Raw genomic sequence first — 23,540 nt, 5'->3', positions numbered from 1 at the left:
TATAACCAACATATAGATAAATAATATTCAATACAGTATCGAAAAGGAAATGTTATACATTTAAGTGAACATAATATATATACTTTATTATAGGAAGGTATAATATAATAAATTAATCATTCCAACTATCTAAAGTACATAAAATAATATTTAACTACTCTTCCTAACATCGAGTATGTATGACTATTATTAGGAACTGATTAAATATATATATATAACTGATTATTAGGTACTGGTTAAACAAAAAAAAAAATTGTAATATGTTTAAACTATAATATATATGATGTATCATAATTATATAATAAAACATTACGTGGAATGACTGTGCATAATTTTGAAAATTATTTGATTACCTACGACGTTACCTTTGGAGGAATTTGCCGTTTGAAACGAATAAAATTCCGGTTTGTAATAATTATAATATTTATAATAATAATAATAATAATAATAATAGTAATAGTATAATAATGATGATATTTATAATAATAATAATAAGATGATGATAATAATAGTAAAATTATTATGTGACACGAACAAATAATAATAATATATTATAAAGTATAGTAATATTATCTAAAATTGTATTATTCTTTTTTTCTCTTATGATGTATAATAATATTTAAAATTTTGTATTTATGACTAAAATGCAACGCGATCAGCCGTTGCGCTTCGCTCAGAATAAGTTCAAACTCTGAAGTTTGTTGACTAGATCTCTTCTGAACCGTCTGATTGAACTGCTGATGTATGAAAAGTTGTTTTGATAGTCATTGGTCGGTAGCAGACCGGCCCGTGTGCATGACTCGCAGCAGAACTTCTTGTAGTACGGATGATTACAGTAGGATCCCTTCACGATCAAAGAACAATTGGCGAAAAACCGACTGTCTGTACAGTTCGGAGGAATATACATGCCTATAAAAGCAAAACGAAAAGCGCTATTATTTACTTTCAAATTGTTTGGTACATTATAATATTATTTTGCTAATGCCTACACTACCATGACATAATTAGGATCGAAACGACTAAAATTAATAATTATTACCGACATCACGATTACCTACGTATTAATATTTTGTGATGAATAATTTAAAATTAATTATAATTTTTTATCGATAAAAGGCGTTAACAGATGTAGAGCCCCTTAAAATGTGCAATCGTTACGCCGTTTAAAGACAATCACTAACAAATGTTTACCGTCAAACGTGTTAAATTTAAATATACAGTGAAAACTCTTTATAACGAATCTGAAGGGACCAAGAGATTGATGAATATATTTGATATCGATAATAATAGCATTATTACGATATTAAAAGTAGATAATATAAGAATGTAATCGTTCTTGGAAATTTCAGCATTTTTGCCGATTATTTTTATAAATTATAATACTTAACAGGTAAATTGTGTTATGAAACACAAAATATTGTTTCCTTATTGAGGGTGACTATATGTTATAGAAAATTAATTGACTAATGGGTTATAAAGCAAACCAACCATTATTATATAATGTTTACGTTATATAGAGTTTTTCGTTGTAAAGAGTTTCGTTATAAAGAGTTTTCACTGTATTTGTTTTCCGGTCAACGTTAAGCTCATTATTGCGATACATGTATAAATTAATTTAATGCAATCTCGTCAACTGCGATAGATTTTCAAATTCAGTAAACAAATATCAAACTTCCTTCCGTACAGAGCTAATTAACCTCTCTCACTCCCTTCCACCACACTGCCCTGTTACGCATTTTTCTTTTTAAAAATCCTGCAAATGTAATCTAATATTATTATTGTTATTGTTATATGGCATTGTGTATTATGCTGCCTGTGGCTATGGCGCTATGAAACTACTATACGTACCTTCTATTGTAATGTTTACGGTTTTCTCATCGGAGCTGTACGAGTTGTACGCTTCACATTTATAAGAACCCGAATCCGAAGCATTCGTACGGATGACGACCAACTTGTTTTCTAGGAAAAAAATAATTATGTTCAAGCGCGATTTATAGTATACTCATTATGCCCATTTGCATAATTTAAAACAATCGCCGTGGCGCTGTTTGTGGGTAGGCGCACAACGCTTACCGGTCACCTGAGTCCGTTCATTGTTCCTTAGTATTTGCCCGTCTTTGTACCAGGTCACAGTGGGTATCGGATAACCGTCCACCGAACAAGGAATCGTTAGGTCAGAACCGACGGCGATGGTTGTGGCTGGTAAAGATATGTTAACTCGTACGGGGACTGCACCAGAAAAATGTTCAATTAAAATCATTGCGACACGATATTATATCAGTTTTTAGACTAATCAAAAATGTCCAAACAATTTGTTCGATTGTTTTTGATTTCTATTTGTCCCTACACTTGTATACACCGATTGTTAGCATTGAAAAACATATTTAAAAATTCGAAAATTGTATGAATTCCCATTACATCATACATACTAATGAAATAAGTACCAAATATATAACAAAAAAAAAAAAGATTATCATATTAAATGACCGTAAAATACAGAAAAATATAAAATATATTCCGTTCAAATTATTCAAATTCTCGGAACTAATAATTCATTAGTATTATGATAAATAATAAACAGTGGTACAATGTGTACAATATGCAATAATTTCCATAACCAACAGCTTAGAAAATTAATTTTGTTAGGTGCATAGAGTGTTTTTCTTACACATATTCAATAAATAATTTAAAAAGATATCTATGCCGTTAAAATTTATTATTATAATAGTTATTAACTGTTTTTTATGGCATCGATCTGTTAAAGTTAGACTAATACTACAATAAAAACTAATATTAGTTATCTAAAAGCAACAATTTAGTATTTTAAAATCAATTATATTTGATAACACCAAGAAATAACACGATTATTAGTAACAGGAAACCAAAGGCAATAGTAGGCGATATACGAGTAATATCATCCATGTAAGTATTAAGTATTTACTACTGAAGTGTAGGAAGTATATACTATTATGTAGTGGATCATTTTCGTTTTAATTTTATAACTAAAGTAATGTCATAATGGTGTTTAAAAGTCCACTATTGAAAAAATATTTGTATAAAATAATGGTCACGTATCTACTATTTGTTATGACAAAATAAAAAATTACCGTTTTTCCCGTGTGATGAGCGTCTGTACTAAAAATGAAATAGTGCTACTAGTCATCGATCTAATTTGAAAGTAAAATATATATAACCAGATTTTGGAACCCAAGGTTATATACAGCGTGTTTCACTTATATAGTAATATAAGACAGTACAGCCGGAAGATTATAGATTAAAATGGGGACTTTTTAAGGAAGACAGAAAGAGAATATTAAAATACATAATATTTGATGTGAATTTTAAAATGTTCCCCCTTTCCGCGTGTCTTACACAATAACGTTAATATTTGTTTAAATGGTAACACTATACAATACTACTTATTGTTTATTGGATAGAAAAATTTGACTTTTGTTTAATATAAAAAAATTATTACTGTAATTATAGGGCATGTACAATTGTGAAATTAAATAATAACAAATAATAATTTCTGTCAGCGCACTAATTAGTAACAGCGCAATATGACTTACATTTGGCACATAATTCGTATTTTAGTATCCTCTGTCTTCCTAAAAACTTTCTAATATTAATATGACATATTTAGTGTTTTATTATGTCGCTGGCTGAAATTCCGTGTTACCTAATGTTTAAGTGAAAACGGAACATACTGCATACCTACTACATAGTGATCACGCGATTTACCCACTAGCTATGTTTCTGGATGTGAAAAATGTAACACATGATTGGTTTTGACGGTTGAAATAAGCAGACGGATATATTATACGTATGCCATGGAATTTCAACGTTCGCAGCAAAGGCACTGCTATGAGGGAGGGGTGGGTGGAGGGCACTTACCAGTGAAGACCTTTTGCTGTGACGGCTGTGTGGTCTCGACGTCGGTGTGTTGTGGGGTGACTGTTCTGTAGATGGGTGGTGGCCTGGTGAGCCTGACGACGATCGGCTTGAGTCGGATCACGTCACCGGTACCCGGGTGCCTGGGCGGTGGCACCAGGTACGGGTTGTACGGATAGTCGGCGGAAGTGCCGTGCGCCTGGAGCGTGACGCTCCACGAAGACGCCCGACCGATTCCGTTGTACACCTGACACGTGTACGGGCCGAGCACGTTGATCGTTACCATCCGGATGTACAACGAATGGTCGTTGCGCTGTTCGAACGTCTCGGACGTCATAGGCAACATCCGGTCGGCCCGCCACCAAGTGACGATAGGCCGCGGCCAGCCGACTGCGTAACACTGCAGCACAGTGGGGTTGTTGAGCGCGACGATCACGGCAGTGCTCTCCTCGCCGATAACGTTTGCGGGTCGTGGGATCGGGTCTGCACGACGGCGGGGACGACGAGTGCGGGTACGAGAAGTAGAAGTAGAAGAACAAGAAGAACGTGAAGATGAAGAACAACATCAACCAACGGTGCGAAAACACATGCAAACATCGAGTGTAAGTTAAAGTAAGCGTAATGGCCAGTGCTCGAATTGGTGAATGTTTGTAGGAGGGGAGGAGGGGAGTGTACAGCGGAAAAGAGCCGTTCTATTATTTTTTTTTTCACAATCCAACTATTTTTTTTTTTATCGGAACAGGGAAAACCGCTCTGATGTCTGATTTAATTTTTATTTAATTAGGTATGTATTTAAATTTCTGTCAATAATACTGCTGCATATTTATCTACTGTCAATAAATTAATCCGAAACATGTAATGAATTTACAATATTTTTGGTTTTAGTTATACTATACTATTAGGCCTATGTAGTTTGTTTATTTGGTAACGCCTGATGTTGACGGTTTCTACCGTTCCTATTTGGTATATTATATTCATGTCGATTGCGACGGACCACTCTGATTAACGATCTCTCTCTTTCTCTCTTGCTGAACACAATAATAATTCTATCATATTAATAAATAATAACTAAATTTATGAGCTGTATTAAGCGATTTGAGGAAAACATAAATTCACGTACACTAACATAAATTATATTTTTAGATTTTCAATTCATAAATATGCAGTAGATATGTGGTATTTAAAAAAATATAGTGATGCCTAATAGGTGTGGAGCCTGTGTTAAATAATAATGAATTTGGGACAGTTTTTTTTTATTAGGTTGAGCTAATTTACTTGATTTTTCCCAATTCGAACACCAGCAATAGGGTTATGGTGATTATAAATTATAAATCATCATGGTACGATATGCGGAAAATTCATAAGCGTTATGTTCGTAATATAATATAAGTATAATATTATTACTACACTATGTGTTTGTTTAACAATCCTCTATTGTTTGCGTGCAGTGCAAATATTAGAAGACGCCGTATCAGCATTTGTAGTATTTGGCTTTCAATCAAATTATGTGCATTCTTTAAACGTTCGCAAATCTTATAATTCATTTAAAAATTACAATATCGAAAATAATCTCCTCAAACTCACAATTAATGTCGTTACATCTAAATTGTATAATAGGTTTATCCACTCTAATCAATTAAAATTAATGAAGCAATACTTAAATTGCTAAAAATAGCTGAAACGTAAATTTGCTTTTTCATACCTAACCAACGGAGACTACAAATGCCAGTGAAGCGTCTTCTAAAAAAAATATTAACATTTTTCAAATAACTCTCATTGTAGAATTTAAGAAACAAGTGTTTAGTATTATTAAAAAAAAAAAAAAAACGAAATAAATGTACGTTTGTACGATACGAATAGTAGAACATATACTTGTGTCATGCCTTGTAGTTGGACGTGAATCCATAAAACGCAAACTTTCGTCAAGGCGGTTTGTATTTATATACTTTACCAGCTTTAACTTGAAGGACATGACATTGTAATAGGAAAAAACTTGTCTACATATAGTAAAATAGTTGGTATTATGTACGAGTAAAGAGAGACTACCAACGAAAACACGTAAGTACTCTAATATTTCAAAATAAAGCGTATAGGTATTAGATGCAAAAACAATGAATCTCGTACCTTTGACCGTTAAGTAGACCTCTCTTCTGATTGGTTCGCCAATACCGTTGCTAGCCATACAAATATACACTCCTGAATCGTATTTATATAGTCCGACGATCTGTAACGTACCATCGGCAAACAGTTTGTAATGACCACCCGATCCGTCGATCTGAAACACGAATACACCTACACTCAATATAAATACATAATGATAACATAATCCGATTGTCAACTTTAATGGTTTTTTATTTTTCGTTAGTCCTATTCTCAAAGTAATCGCAAAATGAACATGCATTTTTATTGAATCGTAAACTGAAAATATTTTATACTGTGTAGGTACCACCACTATTGCCGTATCCCGAACATCCACATAAGACAAATTGTTTTTGAAAGATTTAAGAAGGCGTACGAATTATTTTATTTTAAAATTTACTAAATATGAAGACATTTTGATTTCAATTTTCTGAATTTCTGGTGCTGGAATGACTAACCTTGTAAACTGAAAAGGCAAGTGAGTGGGATTTTGGATTTGCATGCATAAACGATTTTATAACAACTTTTATGGATTTACCGCATTTGACTGCAGTTGTAAGACATATTTTCGATTCACATTTAAATAGTGGAATTCTAAAGTATTATTACCAGTGTGGTGTTCTTCTGCCAAACAATTGTCGGTGTAGGATTACCGATAACTATGCATCTGAGAGTGGCGTAGTTGCCTTCATCGGCCTCTACGTTGGAATCAGCTGTGACGATTTGCGGAGGTGATTCTGTTGGCACACGCAAAACACATGAGGACAAATAATAATAATAGGTATATTAGAAATAAATGAAATTTTAATTATATTTATTCATAGTCAAGCTTACACATTACACCCACATCTGTGCGTGTGTGTGTGTGTGTGTGTGCTTAACATATTTTCTATTTTCTTTCCTTTACAAATAATTTAAATGTCGACTTCACTTTTCTACTTATATAAATTAATATATTTTTATGTTATTTCAAAGTATTATGCTTTTGAAATTAATTCTTAGCCATCGGAAATACACAAATTTTAACTAGACGCTTTAGCCTTAAAGCCAATATTGTGTACGCCACTGCTTTTAGTATGAATGATAAACATATAAATAATTGCAAAATCTCTTGTAACTAATTGATGTGCAACTTTTGGTAAGTAGGAACATATATACCTTTTTCTTGCATAATCGCAGTGGTCGTAGATGCAGTCGTCGTTGTGGTGGACTGTTGTGGACGCAAACAGAAAGTACCACAACCGTTATAACAACACTTGTCGTCTCCGACACAATCCGCATCTGTTCTACACTGTTCAGCGCAGTCGCTCTGGTAAACGGCAAGCTGAGGACATTCTCCTGGCTTGAAAACTAAAAACAAAATAAGCATGCATTGGTTAAATCCATTATAAAATGATTATTTAACGAAATTGTATGTACAATATACATTTGTATAAATTAAGTAAAAATAAGAATAATTATTGTTAGTTAAAATACTACAAAAATATAATAATTCAGATAAGTATACGTATAACAATTTTACTGAATATTTTTTTACTTGAATTATTTTTAATTATAAATAATAAATATTGACATAATTAATGATTTTTAGCAAAAATATTGGTGAATATTAATGTATTTAAAATAAATCTGAAGGTATTGTTCTAATGTTTATACTTATAGTAAGATTTACATTTTTATTTGATATAAGTTAATTTAATTACAACTCAATAATTTATTGTAGTTTACTTACTGAAATTGTATTTATTTTTATGAACTTTATTACCTGGTCTACACGTGGCCTTGTATTTCGAGTCTCCGTTGTCTGACGTAATGACGTCCACTATACATTGATAATCTGCAGGGCAAACCGATTTCTGATCTGGTCCTGGCAAGCAAGGATTATAACATCGGCAGTCTTCACAACCAACAGCATTAACCCAATGTTCAAGTCCGTACGGACATCTTGTTGCTTCTTCGGATAACTGTTTACAACGTAATTTCCCTGCTTCACAAATGTCTGTGGATATTTGTGGTTCTTCTGGTTTTGTAGTTCGTGATTCTTGTTCAATTTTATTTGCTGTCGAACAATCAAACACAAACAAGTTTAATCATGTTTTGTTAAAAGTAAAATACGTTTTTCTTTTTTATTTACCATTTGGATCAATATATGGATAGCAGATTCGTTCGCATTCTTCAACCGATTGGAATTTATTAGCATTTCCTTCACAGCCACTATAAGCAAAAGATTCACATCGTCTTGTGGATGTTTTGAAGTACCACATATCAATCTATAGTAAAATAGCGTAGAAAAATAATAAATTAAAATATTTAGTTTACAAGTAATTAGGTATAAGGTCATATTACAGTTTGAAGACAAGGACCGGGGTCGAGTGGAATTAGACAAACGTCGCTTGGTCGTGTTTGAGCTATTATTGGTGAAGCAACTGTTGTTACAACATTTTGTACACAACGGGATTCACAAGATTGTCGGTCATTAAAACGATTAGAATTTCCTTGACATCCACCATATCGGAATTGGAAACATCTATCACTATTTTTATCGTAATACCATTGTCTGAAATCTCCTCTACACGGTCCTTCTACTCTTGGCAATTGACATAGATCTAGAAAGGAAAATTAAAAAAATATTATTATTTCTTATATACATACTACTTTATTTATCTAATTATTTTAATAAGCCATTGCTACCACTCTACCAGTTACAAATAAGTTATTTCTATTTTCATTACCTTGTGCGTCGAAACACTGTCGTTCACATTCTTGTTTAGAATCAAAGCGGTTGTCATTACCTCCGCAGCCACCGTACATGAATTGTTTGCAAACGCCATCTTGTCTGTCATAGAAATATTTAGAAGACATATTGCTACAGTTACCGCGGTCTTGGGACAAGAAGCATTTGTCTGTAAATTTTATTAAAAAATAATCGTTGTTTACGTTATTCTCCTTTTTTTTTGTATTGAAAATATACCTTTTGAAAATTGAGGAGGTGCTAAAGTTGTAATACGACCAGAGTCGATACATTTATTTTCACAACTATATTGTGATTCGAAATTATTTTCATTTCCACCACAACCACCATAGTAAAATTGCTTACAACGACCATCCAAAGAGTTAAAGTACCAACGATTTACGTAGTCATGACATTCACCAACAAGAGCGGGTAATTTACATGTATCAAGTTCTGAAATTTCAATGGATTTTTTAATTTTTCTTCTAACAATTTATTAAAAATACAATACATTTAACCATTATAATGGCTTACTTCTCTTAGATGGACATTTCTTTTCACAAGACTCTTGCGTCTCATAATTGTTAGCATTGGCACCACAACCAGTATAATAGAAAGGTTTACATGCGTTTTCGTTATTATCAAAATACCACCTTGGTATCTTCTTATCACAGTTTTTATCACCCCGAGCAACAGTCATCAAACATTCTTCTAAATAATTACCAAACCCACATGCATTTTATGTTAGTAGCAAACAATGTTTTAATAATTAAATAGGTATTAATATTATTTTACATTCAATTTAAACACAATATTATGTTATTACATTCAAAATTGTTAGAACAAATCAACATTGTTAAAACAAATCAACAGCAGTACAGCGCTAAAGACTTCATAAGTTAAGAAAGACAGTACATCCCAAGTCCATTCTTATTTTACAGACTATATAGGTTTTATGTACCTTTAATTAATAACTCTGAATAACATTTCGCTATACATTCTGATTGTGAATGAAACCTATTTTTGTTTCCTTCACAACCTCCATACTCGAATTTCCTACATTTCATTTTTTCATGGTTATAATACCAATAGACTTTAGTACCCTCACATGGACCGGAGTCCTTTGGTAGTTTGCAAACATCTTCGTCTAGTTCTTCTAGAAAACAAGTAGATGTATAACAATAAATCACGGAAAATTCTTCATTCGTTTCTCATTATCTTCGTCAATTAATAGTCATTATTCAATATTGTATTTATAGCATTATTGTCTAATTGATTAAGCTTATCTACTCTCATGCACTTTAAAATCAAATTATAAATGTCTACTATAAAATTGGATTAATAATCTAACTATTATTTATAATTTAAAATGAATTAAGCTTACCTTGGATTTTGAGTGGGTTTATACATTTATGATTGCATGATTCTTTATTCAAGAAATTATTTTGATTTCCTTTACAGCCACCATAGTTAAATGATGAACAGGTACGTGTTGATTTGTCATAGTACCAACGTGAGTAGTTACCTTTACAAGGTCCAGGTGTAAGTGGTTGTTCACAAGGATCTATTTAAAATTAAAAACATATAAATAAATAAACAGTTATATTATTGAGTTATTATTTGTTATACCCAAAGTATCAGGAACCACACAAAGGTGTTCACATTCTTCTCGTGATTGGAATTTATTATTATTACCAAGACATCCACCATAAACAAATTGTGCACATTGTTTTCGTTCTTGGTCGTAGTACCAAGTAGGGTAATATCCTTCACACGGACCCACGCTTTTTGGCAAGTAACATACATCTATATATAAATACATTTTTCCAATTGAGTATTATTAGATATAAATTTGTGAATGATTTATTTATTTATGTACCTCGACCAGATGGCTCAACACATATATCTTTACATTCTTCTTGTGTTTTGAAACGATTATTATTTCCATTACATCCTCCATACCAAAATCTTGAACAACCACCATACTCAGTATCAAAGAACCATTTAACAGTGAAATCTGAACAGCTACCTCGATCTTTGGGCTCTTTGCATCTATCTACAAGTTTTACGATAATTTTAATAATTTCAAATTTCAGTCAATAATCTATCATTGTATAGTTACCTCCAGGTAGAATGGGTTTAGATTGACATCCTTCGAAATTTTCTCCTTTAGACTCGGCTATACCATCTAAACAACATCCATATTTAGATGCCTCACAACTACAATTTTTAGTCTCATCTAGAGCTGGTGTATTTTTATCACCACAACATCCATATTGAGTGTATTCACAACCACACCCTAAGACAGAAAAACAAAAAAAAATTAAAATTATTATTTGAAAATTAACTTTTAGAATATTGTACCTTGCGAGTTTGGACCAAGCGCTTTAGTAATACCATCGGGACAGCAACCAAACTGGTATGTATGACACGCACAACCTTCGTACTGAGGCCCTGAAGCTGGTGTGAAATTGTCTGGACAACATTTATGTTCGGTGTATTGGCAACTACAGCCAGCGTTATTTGGACCTCTAGCAGTTGTAGTATTGTCTGGACAACATCCAAATGGCGTGTAAATACATCCACAACCTAAAATAAAAATAATTTGTATACAATAAATAATCAATAGTAAGTTACATTTTATGTGTACCAAATAATATCACTATAACTGAACATAATATGTTTATTGTAAATATTAAACAATATATTTACAGATTTTATGTATGTATGTAAAATAAATTAAATAAAGTATTAAACATTATACATATAATTCAACCTGAAATAAAAAAATAATTTCATAAAAGTAATTTTTGAATATACCTTGTAAACTAGGTCCATTGGCTGGTACTATATTGTCTGGACAACAACCGTATTGGGAACTTAGACAACAGCCTTCTTTATTTGGTCCATGTGCAGCAGTAATATTATCATCACAACATCCAAATTGTTCTTTAGCACATGCGGATAAACATTCTAGAAATATTAATGTCAAATATCAGGTTACTTTTTATTTGTCTAACCATCAAGTTATGTAAATTTAATAATTTATTATATTGAAGTTAAACAGCTATGAGTTTTATTTTAACAATTTAAAATTTCAAAACATATTGTATCAATCAATTACCTACATATATTACAATGTATAATATTATTTTCTTCTAATTTAAACTGACAGAATTACCTGTTTCATTTTCATTCAAAGTGCAATTATCAAAGTCAACTCCTATACATCCTTCAAGGTTGAATCCAGAGGCTGATGATACTCCATCAGGACAGCATCCAAATTCTGATAATTGACACGAGTCAGATGGTTGTTCTGAAGTAGATGTTATGAAAATGAAATCATCAGTCGTCACTGAAATATATGTATTGGTAGTTTGAATAAATTTTAAATAATTGTTTTAATATTATAATTATTTAATTTGTTGTATTTATTTTATAATACAGGGGCAGACAATTTAAACCTAAAAAAGGATCATAATCAAAATTTAAACGTTCTGTAGGCTAAATAGTGTGAATAACCTCTTATTTTTAATTCGTTTTCTTATAAAAGTTCTAAATATAAATTTATAAACTTAGGATAAGCACCGTTACTCCGCCAGTTGCTTGTAAGTATAGTTACTTATACTACATAGTAACATTTTAAATTAAATTAATGTTTGTATGACACAAATATATTATAAATAACTATATAGCGTTTACTATTATTAATTATTATGAAAATACAGTTATATTTATTCTAATGTATTAAAAATATTGTATGAATTATTCCAATTAAAATATTGTTAAAATTATTCTAAATATTTGAAAATTAAATTTTTTGTTGAAGACAATAGAATATATAACGGTAAAAATGGCAAGTCTTCGCGATTCATTTTTTTGTATTAAAATTAAAAAAATTACCTAAATTGTTAATATAACAATATTTAGTTTGATCCACACATAAATTTATGCATATGTGAATTTTTAAATCAATGTGAGAATAATTTATAAGGAAAATTATATAAAATGTTTAACCATTTAAATTGAGAAGATTGTATCAACATTTAAAGAAAAAAATTCAAAAATTTTTAGTTCCTATAAATAGTATAAAAATTAGTTTAAGTATTTTGAAATTATCAATGCGTAAAACGGATCATTTAATTAATAGTAGTATATTTCATGTTTCCAAGATAAATATTTGAATGGTTTAAATCAACATAATGTAAATACTAAATAGTTTGAGTAGAAATAAATAATTATTTTTAAACGACATAAATTGTATTTTTATTTTGGTATTGCTTGATCATATTTTTTTCAGATTTATGTCTATTACGTTTTGTACATGAATTGTATGACCATCAATATTCAAACTTACAATTATCTTGGCAACCAGCCATATTTGGCCCTGTAGCTGCGGTGACATTATCTGCACAACAACCATATGCCGTTTCCAAACACGAATCACATTCTCCTGATCCTTCAACGCAACTGTAACATCCTTGGAAACTTGGTCCTGAAGCAGGAGAATTTCCATCTGGACAACAACCAAATCTGAAATTTAAATAAACAAATTAAAAATGATAAGTTATTAATAATAATTAATGATAATTATTTTTAACTATATTACTACTAAAAATCATTAAACGTATTAATATTACTGTGTATTCTTGCATCCGAGATCTGGTGCCAATGTCGTTGTCAATACAGGCAACTCAACAGGACATCCTTCAAAATCATTTCCAAGTGAAATACTAAAGCCATCTGAACAGCAGCCATACAAGGTAGCGTTGCACATTGAAGGAGGACATCCTTCGTTCTTAGGACCAGTTGCAGGAGTCACGCCATCCGAACAACAATTATGTTCTGTATCTTTGCAGGTATGTACATCCGGACAACCTAAAATATTTATAACAAAAAAAATTAATTGACACTTTAAAGAAATAATTAGCTTTATAAATATATTTAAATAGACATATTATTTGTATAAATACCAGCACTAAATGGTCCTTTAGCGGGCGTTATTTCATCAAAGCAGCATCCAAATTCTGATGTTTGGCAATCGACTAATTTCTTTTTTTTCTTACAAATACGTTTGCCCTTCTTAGAAGCCTCAATTAATGGATTCTCCATCTTGGTAGCTGCAATATAATAAAAATATTAAATTTGTTTTCTTAGTTCTAAAAGCTACGAATTAAACGTCATACTTTTTTTAGTTGAATTAGTCACTGAAGTAAATGTTGTCATAACTTCAGATGTTTCGCTGGTATAGTCAGAAGTACTAACTGACATCTCAGTTGATGATGCGATTGTTTCTAATGATGAAAGTGACGTAGATGGTTCAGTGCTTGATGATAAATTAATGGTTGATGAAATATCTGTAGTGGACATTGCATCCGTACTTGATTCAGTTATTGAATCAGATACAACAGTACTTTCTGTATCAGGGGAAGACATTGACACAGTTGTTAACTCCATAGGAGTAGTTTTATCACTTTTTTCTGTACTATAATCAGCTGTAGATGATGAAATATCTATCGAAGTTGATATATTTTCATTACTCGTCATTGTTTCAGTTTGAAGTGTTTCAGTCTGAGATGTAATTGTTGTTGGTTCTGGTGATGTGGACTGCGACGCTGAAGAAACTGATGTATTAATGTCAGTCGTCGAAGAAATATCAATAGTTGTTGGCGTGTCAACAGTTGTATAATCCGTTGTTGAAATATCTGTGGTTGATATATCAGTAGTCGACATATCCGTTGTTGAAATAATAGTAGAGGACTCAAATGTACTCGATAAGTCAAGGCTAGGGACATTAGTAGGTTTAGCATTAGAAAATTTGATTTGAGAATCTAAGATGGCTTGTCTCTTTTTCCGTTTGATTGGAGAAGTAGTAGTAGTAGTGGAATTCGTTTTTTTTTGTGTAGATGTTACTTTTATTTCCAAAGGTGTAATAGTGCTTTCCTTTTCAGTATTCATCGAATCTGTAGTCATTTCATCAGATTCTTGGGGTTTCGTTGTATTATTTAAATCCGCACTAATCATATTATCATCAGATGATTGTGTGTAGGGCGATGTTGTAGCCTATAATAAAATTAATAGTTACAAAAGTACAAAGATAACATTTGAAAAAAATATCAATGAACATTTTTTTCCTTCGTAAATAATACAGTTCATAGTCACACTAGCTTAATAGAAAAAAATTTACTTCATAATCTGGTTCACTTGCAAATGGAGTAACCGTTATCATTTCATCTTCGCATTCTTCTTCTTCGAGCGTATCTTCTTCCGTAATTGGTTTCTTAGACTCAACAGGCATAATTTGATCTATTCAGAAACAAAACAAAAGAATTCTTCTTCATGAGAGATATCAATAAACGGGGTTTGCAAATTTAAGAATATGAAATTAACTTTTACCTTCACCACAAGGCTGTTTATTACACTCATCGCTAGAGTATAAAAGTGTTTCGGGTTTACACTGACTAGCATCCACAGTAGAGTTTCCAACCATACAAAATACCTTCCTGCTTTTTTCTCCAGAACCACAAGGTTTTGAACACTGTGTATTAAATTATTTTATGAATTAATAATACAAATAATTAAATAAAATCATTAGTTAATCAATATTTAAACAAACCGCCGTCCAAGGGCCTGAAAACCATTCTCCTTTGCATGTTTCTTTACCAGTACAATTTTTAGTATCTTCGTATTTTTTGGTTGGATCGCATTTTACACTATCGACTTTTTTAATCGATTCACCGACTAAAGATCCGCAAAAAACTTTTCTGATTTGTTTTCCAGTGCTGCATTTTGATGAACACTAGACACATTTACACATAATATTATAATAAAGATATATCGTATCAAATATAATAATAATAATAATAATAATAATATAGGTATTGCATTGTACCTCACTCCATTGAGTGGCATACCACTGATACTCGCATGCATCTGATGGTGTGCAATTTCGTACAGTCTCTGGGTATTTTGATTTCTTACAAAATTGGCTATCATATAATTTTCCTTTAGAATTTGCACAAATCACTTGTCTAGTTTCGAAATCCAAATTACAATCACCGCACTAAATTTGAATATTTAAATAATTAAATAAAATTAATAAATATGAATTATAAATTGTTTTCTTACTCCTGACCACGCAGACGTCACCCAATCAACGCCCTCACATGGACGCAAATGACATGCTTTTTCTGTGTCTGGCTTTTTAGTCTCACATTCGTCATCATTTAAGACAATAATTTTCTTATCAACTTTTCTGTAGCAACTAACTTTTCTAGTTTGTTTACCAGCTCCACACAGTTGATTACACTGTCAATAAAAAAAATTATGTCATATAATATTGTCTATCTAAACCAAATTTGTTAATTAATATACTAAAAGCTAAAACGAATCTTTTTAATTTGGAATATTGAATAATTAACGTTGTATTTCAATTACAAATTAGAGAAAACAATTTATTATATTTTATATTTAAAAATAACAAGTAATATTAATCAAACTATATACAAGTTATAATATATAACACAATATAACAATATATGTTGATTAAGAAGTACATAAATACATTTTTGTTATTATTTATTTTTTAAATATTTAACTTACTGAAGTGATTAGTCTTAAAATCAAATATCATTCAAAATTAACCAAATAAAGGTTTTGTTTTCCCGTAGTAACAATTTATTTAAGTGGTATCAAAATGTTCTACTGTTGGGCCACCATAAGAAGATAAATATTATATAAAGATATGTATGTAAATTATGTTATAAAAAACATTTAGATCACTTAAATTGGTCAACATTTTTTTTCCAAAATTAATAAAAATTCCCATGTACTAACGTACAATATTTATCATATTATAACCGTATAATAACATAATTTTAATTTTCTTTAATGATATATTATTACAATTTTTATACAATATTATGTTAAATAAAAATCATAAGAATAAAAACAATACTCCAAAAATATACTTTGTAAATAATATAACTGTTTAATATTGTTTTAAATAAATCCTTTGCTTACAGGTTTCCAAGGATCAGTGTGCCATAGTGGGCATTCTAGCCCTATATTGCATGGTTGTACAGTTGCCGGCTTTGCTCCGTCGTACTGGTTACAGTAGTTACTATCTACGGGAACATCAATACCATTGATTCGTCGCACACATCCAACCTAAAATTATAATTATTGGTATCTATAAGGTACTTAAAAAATGAGTATAAAATATGGATTAATTGTAAAACAATTCACAGTGTTTTTAAATCTCTTGGTGATGGCATTGAAGTCTGACATAATTTTATTAAAAAATCGTATGATTATTTATTTTAATTTTTGAATTAGTTAGTTTTTCGAATTAGTTTAAGTACCTACTTGTTCACTGGATACATTGTAGAAAAACCACCTTTCAAACTATTTAAATATTTTGTAAATTATAGTCAGTAATAATTATAATAATAACAAAAAATAATTATTATTATTTGTCAATATATATAATATTATTTTAAATATTTTACTTCTCTAGTCTGTGTTCCGTTTGTTCCACATTTGTGTGTACATAATGTCCAATTAGCTGGCGCCCATTTAGGTGGACAAGGTTCCATCGAACACGATTGTGATTTTAATGGTTCCAAACCTGGATCACAAAGTTCTGCAGGTACAGGCATGGAGTCATTCTTTTGAGCACACCAAACGTCTCGAGTTCTTGTACCTTTAAGACAAAAATGTTAATAAAATATAAAGTATTTATATCCATGATACAGCTTATTATATTTCTACTTGCATATTAACCAATTATAAATTTAATAATAATTTCAACAATATATATGACGTATTGTATATAGTGTACACAGTATATACTCGTACTTTATTTTATATTTAGGTAATTATAATAGTACACTAATAAGCTGTAATAATATTATCATGAAATGGTGATTTTCAATTTTAACCATAGTTAACTATAGTATATATTATAACCATAGGTATACTATATAGTAATATATAATTTACGAAACATACAAAAAAAAATAATTCAGCTCTTCCATTTTTTTTATTTAATAATAAAATATTGAACGACGAAAATTTAACCAAAATTAAAAATATTAAAAATTCTAATAAAATAAATCTGAAACAGAATACATAATACTCATTTTCAAAAGTGACCTAAACAGATCACAGAATCGATTGAAGTCAATCTAAAATCACCTCTAACATTTAAGTCTCAATAATGTATGTTTTTAAAAATAAAAATAAAAAAATTTTATTTTTACTTTTTCTATCCGAAAACTTGATTGTGATTTACGAACAAAATAAATAAATAAAATAAATTCGTTCAATTTAGACTCTTATTATATTCTAGAGAATTAAAACTTAAATGAGATAAACAGAAACTGCGTATAATGATCGTTGTTCTAAATTTATATCTATGACAAAAATTTGTAGACTTTTGAAAAAAAAAACATTGCCTTCTGTTAAATATTCCTGATAAAAGATGTCAAGCAAAGTGCACAAATATATGCTGCAAATATGAAATATATGGCTTGTATAGTATTTTTTTAATACGTAACTAAATTAAAATAATTATTTATAATCTGTTAAGCAAAAAAGAAATTATGACCATTATTACCTCCACCGCAAGTTGTGTTGCATTCAGTGAACTCATTATACATCCAATTGTATCCTCTGGATAATGTTAGTTTTGCGGCACTAGTTGGAATACTGTACTCGTACTCGATTCCAGGGTTAACTTCTTGATACAGTAACTAATGTAATACAAATATCGTTAAAAATGTTTCTAACTATTAATAAACTAGGTAATATTATGTACAGAGTTTGTATTAAACAAATGGTTTTATTTTTATCAAGTAAAAAGTTAATTAAAACTAATTGGTGTCGAGTTTGCGCCCATACTGTCTTAAAGGTTTACTGTAAATCATTATTAATCACATAGTTATTAGGTAAACATAAAAAAAAAATGATATTTACTACTTAATTAGTAGAAACTAGATCCATAAATCATTAATATAGAGAAATATAAATTTTAACGCGATGTAAAATTTAATTAACAATTAAATATTTTAACGAACATAAGAACCATTTATAATTATTTTGATTTATTATTACAACTTTTAGCTAGTAAATATAAAATTAAAAAATAAATATATATTTTACTTACAACTATATAAATGGCTTCTGAAATTGGTCCTAAAGCTGTAATTATTTCGGGTGTGTAAAGTGCTCGCTTTTTCCTCTCGTAATGGAAAACGGAATTGCAGATTTTCAGGCTTCTAGGATAATCTATCTTCCAATTACCGTTTAGGTAATAGTGTCCAGAAACGTTTCTAATTGCTTTAAAAATTACGTTTATGTAACAAAATATTAAGTAAAGAAAAGCGCAAATGTTTTAAAACTATAAGTTACCTAAATAATTATTGGACGGCTGAATTTCCCTTACTCTTATGTTAGTAGCACCTGCCGGAATCAGAAGTATATCCGTATACCCTAGAAATAAAATTAAAAAAAAAAAATTTTAATTATTTATAACAAAAATATAATGGATACAAATAATACAATTTTATTACTAGTTTAATGTATAAGTACGTATAGGTATTATAGACGTATAGTGTACTATAAAAATCGCTTTAAAATCCATACGTACAACACTGCTATTATAAATGGTAAATTTTATAAACAATTTTAAACATTTTAATGAGGTTTTTAATAAGTATAAATTATATGTAGCTACGTACCGTATTGTAAATCGTTCATATCCAAAATACCTTGAACGGTATTGCAGTTGGAACCATCTCCTCCACAGTTACGACAACGATCTTCTCTTACCGGCGAACCCAATAGATTATCACATCCTACTGACTGAAATTTATATTTATTTAATCCAAAAACGTATTTATTTTTATTAATATTATGATTATGATAATTAAACACGGGACCGTTTAAAAATGCATCTAATAATAGGTATGTAAGCGTAATACACGTAAGTGGCTAAGACATTGATATAGTTCATATAACTGAAACTTTGTAATAGAAATATTGAAATGCATACAATATAGCGAAATTTGATTAAAGATGATGTCTAACAATAAAAATATAAATCACAGGTACAACGGTGTCTGGTTAAAGTCGTGGTATGTCCAAACATCGATTAGAAATACTAGATACGCAATATAAACCACGATAGTGTAACACAAATTTTAAATTTAATTAATAGAGCGATAATAATATGAATAAATTCTCAAATATCGTTATTCACAATAAAGAAGTACAAATAGGTACCTCAAAAATTACTTATCGTATAAAAATATATTTTTATAGGAAGTACTGAAAATAAACATCACCCCGAACGAATAATTTGAATTTGAATTACGCCAGAACAAGCTTATATAAGTACTAGATAAATAAAATACGAGAACGATATTTTTAAAAACTTAAACAAACAATAATGACATTTATTATTATACAATGGCATTACCAAACATTTTCCATCGACGCAAACGTCTAATTTTTCTTCATCACACGGTGTACCGTCGATTACTTTATTTCTATGTCTGTAATAAAATCGTTCCCCTTTCGGCATACAATTCAGTTCACATTTGTTTGGAGCTTTGGTGTAGGGTACCCATCTGTGTAAATAATTTATATTGTAGACGTATGACAATACAAAGTTTTTTTTTTTTTATTGTTGTTGTTTCCACTTACTCGTATGTCAATCCTTCAAACGGTACACGGTTAAATGCACCGCATTGTTCCAGTCGGAAATCCAGACTTTTTCTAGGACATTCCTGTAAAAAAAAATCGCGGATATTCAATTCGTTTGTTTTATAATATTCATTATCACGATGCGTTAATTGAGAACGATTTTTAATAAATTACTATGGCATAGATCAATATACTGTACTTAATCGATTTTATTAATATTACATGTAATATGCATTCGATAAATGTATTCAAGTGTGGGCTTGATTATATTATATATATATATATATATATATATATATATATATATTGATTTGTTATTAAGAATATGAGATACATACTACTGTATTATACTAAACTGATTTGGTAATTTAAAAAAATACAGCTATAATTTTTAAGGATAATTTTTATGCTTGTAACAAGTGTATACTCACTTGAATGTTACATGAATAATATCTTTTCGATGATCCTGTACAATCTTCGGAACCGTCTTGTCTATAAACAAAAATAAGTTTTAAGTAAATGGATGTTCCTACCTAACATTATTTTATTTATATTAGAAACTCATGAGTCAATTCGAGTTATGCGAACAATTATTTAATGGACACCGGATACCGTTTATTGATATTTGCCAAATAAAATAGCAATAGGTACTAATTAAATAACAATATTTTTGACTAATGCATTTCTAAGAACCCTTTACATACAAATAAACGTTTTAATAGATGTTCGCCTTGAAACTCTTGTGAAATGTATTAATAATAAAAAGTTTATTTTAAAAATAAAACTTTAGTGTATTGCATGAATTATTATGAACAATAGATAATCCTATCGGTAGACTTTTATTATTTTCAATAAAATTAACGATTTGTGTATTAATTAGTGTATTGTCTATACTTATATAAAATTTATTTATTTATTTTACATGAAAAATGTGATTATATTGTATGTTCTTTATCTTAATTATGTTTATATGGCGCAATTATTAAGTAATTTTTAAATTAATATGAATAATAATTTAAACGAATAATATGTTGATGGTCATTAAGGTGTGGTCTATTATCATAATATCGTTGTCTATACTAAAAAATATATTACCCATTAGTTTATTTTTATTTTATTAGCTACATAATTGAATGGATGATCGACCATTTTTTTTCTTCTAAGAACGCGTGCTATTAAATTATAGAAATTTCAGTTAAAAAAAAGTCTGTGCCAGGAATAAAGGTAAGAATTAGTTTAAAATTTCTGAGTTAAATGTACTGGCTTTTTTATTTTTTGTAAATAATTTATTTAAAAAAATAAATTATGAAAATGTAATTGTTTACTAGTAAATAATGTGTTATAATTGAGAAATGGCCAAATTTGCTTAATCTATTTAACTCATGTACCAGCTAAATCGCTTTTATAGAACATTAATTCATAGAGTATATTTCATACCACATATGTTTAACGATTAACGACAGACTATCTAGATTTAAATTGGTATATTGGATTCATTACAGAATCTAGTTATAATTTTCACCTGTACTATATACCAAAATTGTCTTTATGAAATAATTTATAAAAGTTAGTTTGACAAATATGTTCTAAATAATTTTTGTTTTTATAATTTAAATTTTTTACTGTGTACTATCTGTAATATTTGTTCATATATATATAAATTGAACAATAAGTGAACGTGGTGATATTTATGAAAAACAGGACATGATTCATATAATAAATAATCTTTCCATTAGAGGAACTCCGTACTTATATCTTATATTTTATTTTTAGTAGATTTGTAGACGTGACGACATTCTCAAAATGTGTAAAAATGAATAATTCAAAAAAATAAATTGTTTTATTTCATATTTTATTTCGGTTTAATATATATTGTATTTAGCGTCATCTTTAAAAGTTTAAGGTTAATGAGTCGATTTACTGCACATTCCGAAGTCAAACAATATTATAGCTTACTGACATTTAGTTTACCTATAATATTATTATTAATAGTAGAATTTAAATATCGACTATTATTGAGTTTTTACTGACCCACTCTATAGACTATATAATAACGATAATAAAAACAAAAATGTTTTATCTATTTCACTGCGTGGCGTTCATCAAACATAGCCGACGTGTTTCATTCTATATAAAATATTATCATAATCATCTCTGAGGGCTGTTACATTCGATAAAACCAAAAGCACGCGCAGAGTGACCATAAATGATATGTAAGTACGTTGAAATTCATACAGACATTAACATTATTTCAGTTCTATTATTTAGATAATAATAAACTTCGTACTACGGTTTATATGTTTATAATAGGTACACGTGTCCGTGTCATAATAATACCTGGATGTCAGACATCTCCTGGTCTGAAACGCGACTCCTCCGCCACAACTACGGGAACATTGGCTATCGTCGGACCACGGACTCCATTCACCACTCTCCGAGGTACTGCCGTCCAGATAAACATGATATTCTGGTACGAATCCCGAGCTGCTAAACGTATTGTTCCATTGTTGTCTTTTGTGTCGACCATGTCGGAGGTGATGCTACAAGAATTCAAACCATATATGATACAATTATTAATATTAGATATATATCTAATGGACAGCGATAAACATCGATCAGTTGAAATCCACGCTGCATTAAATGTAAACATTATTATAATAGGTACATAATGTAATATTTGAATTTAATGATCTGGCATTTTAGCGCAATATAATATTATACAAATCATGCCATGCACGCGTTGTGTTTTGAATTAATATTTATTTGTTTTCAATGTTTTTCGCGTAAATAATAATAGGTATGTATCATGTTTCTCACCAACGTTATAATAATATGCATAAGAATATATTATTATGTTCACATTGACCCAACTCAAAAAAAAACGTATATTTCACCAAGATTTTGTACAAATATAATTTATAAATACAAGTGTATATAACCCAATATAATGTATGCAGTTCAGATAGGTAGGTATTCCAATTCATATTAATAATATTTAAAATGAAAAATAACACCCGATTATTTCAACAGACAAATTATTCTCATTATACAACACACAGCTAGTGTAAAT

At 29.7% G+C, this 23,540-nt stretch overlaps 1 protein-coding gene and 1 long non-coding RNA gene across 5 annotated transcripts in view; one reads left to right on the top strand and one right to left on the bottom strand.

The window, feature by feature from the left end:
* Window positions 1–23,540, bottom strand: part of LOC132926305 (papilin) — a 48,812-nt gene continuing 25,272 nt past the window's right edge. The window contains exons 3-41 of one of the 4 annotated variants that reach the window (XM_060990649.1): window positions 22,808–23,010; window positions 20,902–20,962; window positions 20,471–20,553; window positions 20,244–20,394; window positions 19,504–19,627; window positions 19,175–19,255; window positions 18,930–19,102; window positions 18,381–18,516; window positions 17,272–17,465; window positions 16,784–16,930; window positions 15,890–16,069; window positions 15,654–15,824; window positions 15,378–15,560; window positions 15,158–15,299; window positions 14,949–15,067; window positions 13,948–14,824; window positions 13,735–13,881; window positions 13,402–13,639; window positions 13,119–13,294; window positions 11,943–12,116; window positions 11,582–11,734; window positions 11,126–11,350; window positions 10,884–11,060; window positions 10,641–10,817; window positions 10,391–10,567; window positions 10,146–10,325; window positions 9,723–9,917; window positions 9,002–9,214; window positions 8,763–8,933; window positions 8,377–8,636; window positions 8,165–8,300; window positions 7,796–8,089; window positions 7,189–7,380; window positions 6,640–6,767; window positions 6,016–6,166; window positions 3,895–4,374; window positions 2,074–2,229; window positions 1,849–1,959; window positions 1–909 (exon numbers count right to left, since the gene is read on the bottom strand). In XM_060990649.1, coding sequence (XP_060846632.1) covers window positions 674–909; window positions 1,849–1,959; window positions 2,074–2,229; window positions 3,895–4,374; window positions 6,016–6,166; window positions 6,640–6,767; window positions 7,189–7,380; window positions 7,796–8,089; window positions 8,165–8,300; window positions 8,377–8,636; window positions 8,763–8,933; window positions 9,002–9,214; window positions 9,723–9,917; window positions 10,146–10,325; window positions 10,391–10,567; window positions 10,641–10,817; window positions 10,884–11,060; window positions 11,126–11,350; window positions 11,582–11,734; window positions 11,943–12,116; window positions 13,119–13,294; window positions 13,402–13,639; window positions 13,735–13,881; window positions 13,948–14,824; window positions 14,949–15,067; window positions 15,158–15,299; window positions 15,378–15,560; window positions 15,654–15,824; window positions 15,890–16,069; window positions 16,784–16,930; window positions 17,272–17,465; window positions 18,381–18,516; window positions 18,930–19,102; window positions 19,175–19,255; window positions 19,504–19,627; window positions 20,244–20,394; window positions 20,471–20,553; window positions 20,902–20,962; window positions 22,808–23,010 — 7,572 coding nt within the window. In that variant the 3' untranslated portion in view covers window positions 1–673. Of the gene's footprint in view, window positions 910–1,848; window positions 1,960–2,073; window positions 2,230–3,894; window positions 4,375–6,015; window positions 6,167–6,639; window positions 6,768–7,188; window positions 7,381–7,795; window positions 8,090–8,164; window positions 8,301–8,376; window positions 8,637–8,762; window positions 8,934–9,001; window positions 9,215–9,295; window positions 9,473–9,722; window positions 9,918–10,145; window positions 10,326–10,390; window positions 10,568–10,640; window positions 10,818–10,883; window positions 11,061–11,125; window positions 11,351–11,581; window positions 11,735–11,942; window positions 12,117–13,118; window positions 13,295–13,401; window positions 13,640–13,734; window positions 13,882–13,947; window positions 14,825–14,948; window positions 15,068–15,157; window positions 15,300–15,377; window positions 15,561–15,653; window positions 15,825–15,889; window positions 16,070–16,783; window positions 16,931–17,271; window positions 17,466–18,380; window positions 18,517–18,929; window positions 19,103–19,174; window positions 19,256–19,503; window positions 19,628–20,243; window positions 20,395–20,470; window positions 20,554–20,901; window positions 20,963–22,807; window positions 23,011–23,540 lie in introns of all 4 variants that reach the window. The other 3 variants (XM_060990650.1, XM_060990652.1, XM_060990651.1) reach the window with 3 other exon arrangements.
* On the top strand, window positions 21,588–23,197 carry LOC132926307 (uncharacterized). Its single transcript, XR_009661406.1, has 3 exons — window positions 21,588–21,694; window positions 22,583–22,683; window positions 22,781–23,197. It is a non-coding gene; the product is annotated as an uncharacterized LOC132926307 (long non-coding RNA).

Source organism: Rhopalosiphum padi, chromosome 3 (assembly GCF_020882245.1).
Source record: "Rhopalosiphum padi isolate XX-2018 chromosome 3, ASM2088224v1, whole genome shotgun sequence".
Taxonomy (NCBI): domain Eukaryota; kingdom Metazoa; phylum Arthropoda; class Insecta; order Hemiptera; family Aphididae; genus Rhopalosiphum; species Rhopalosiphum padi.
Note: the sequence above shows the minus strand (reverse complement) of the source record. Positions and strands in the feature narration are given on the sequence as shown.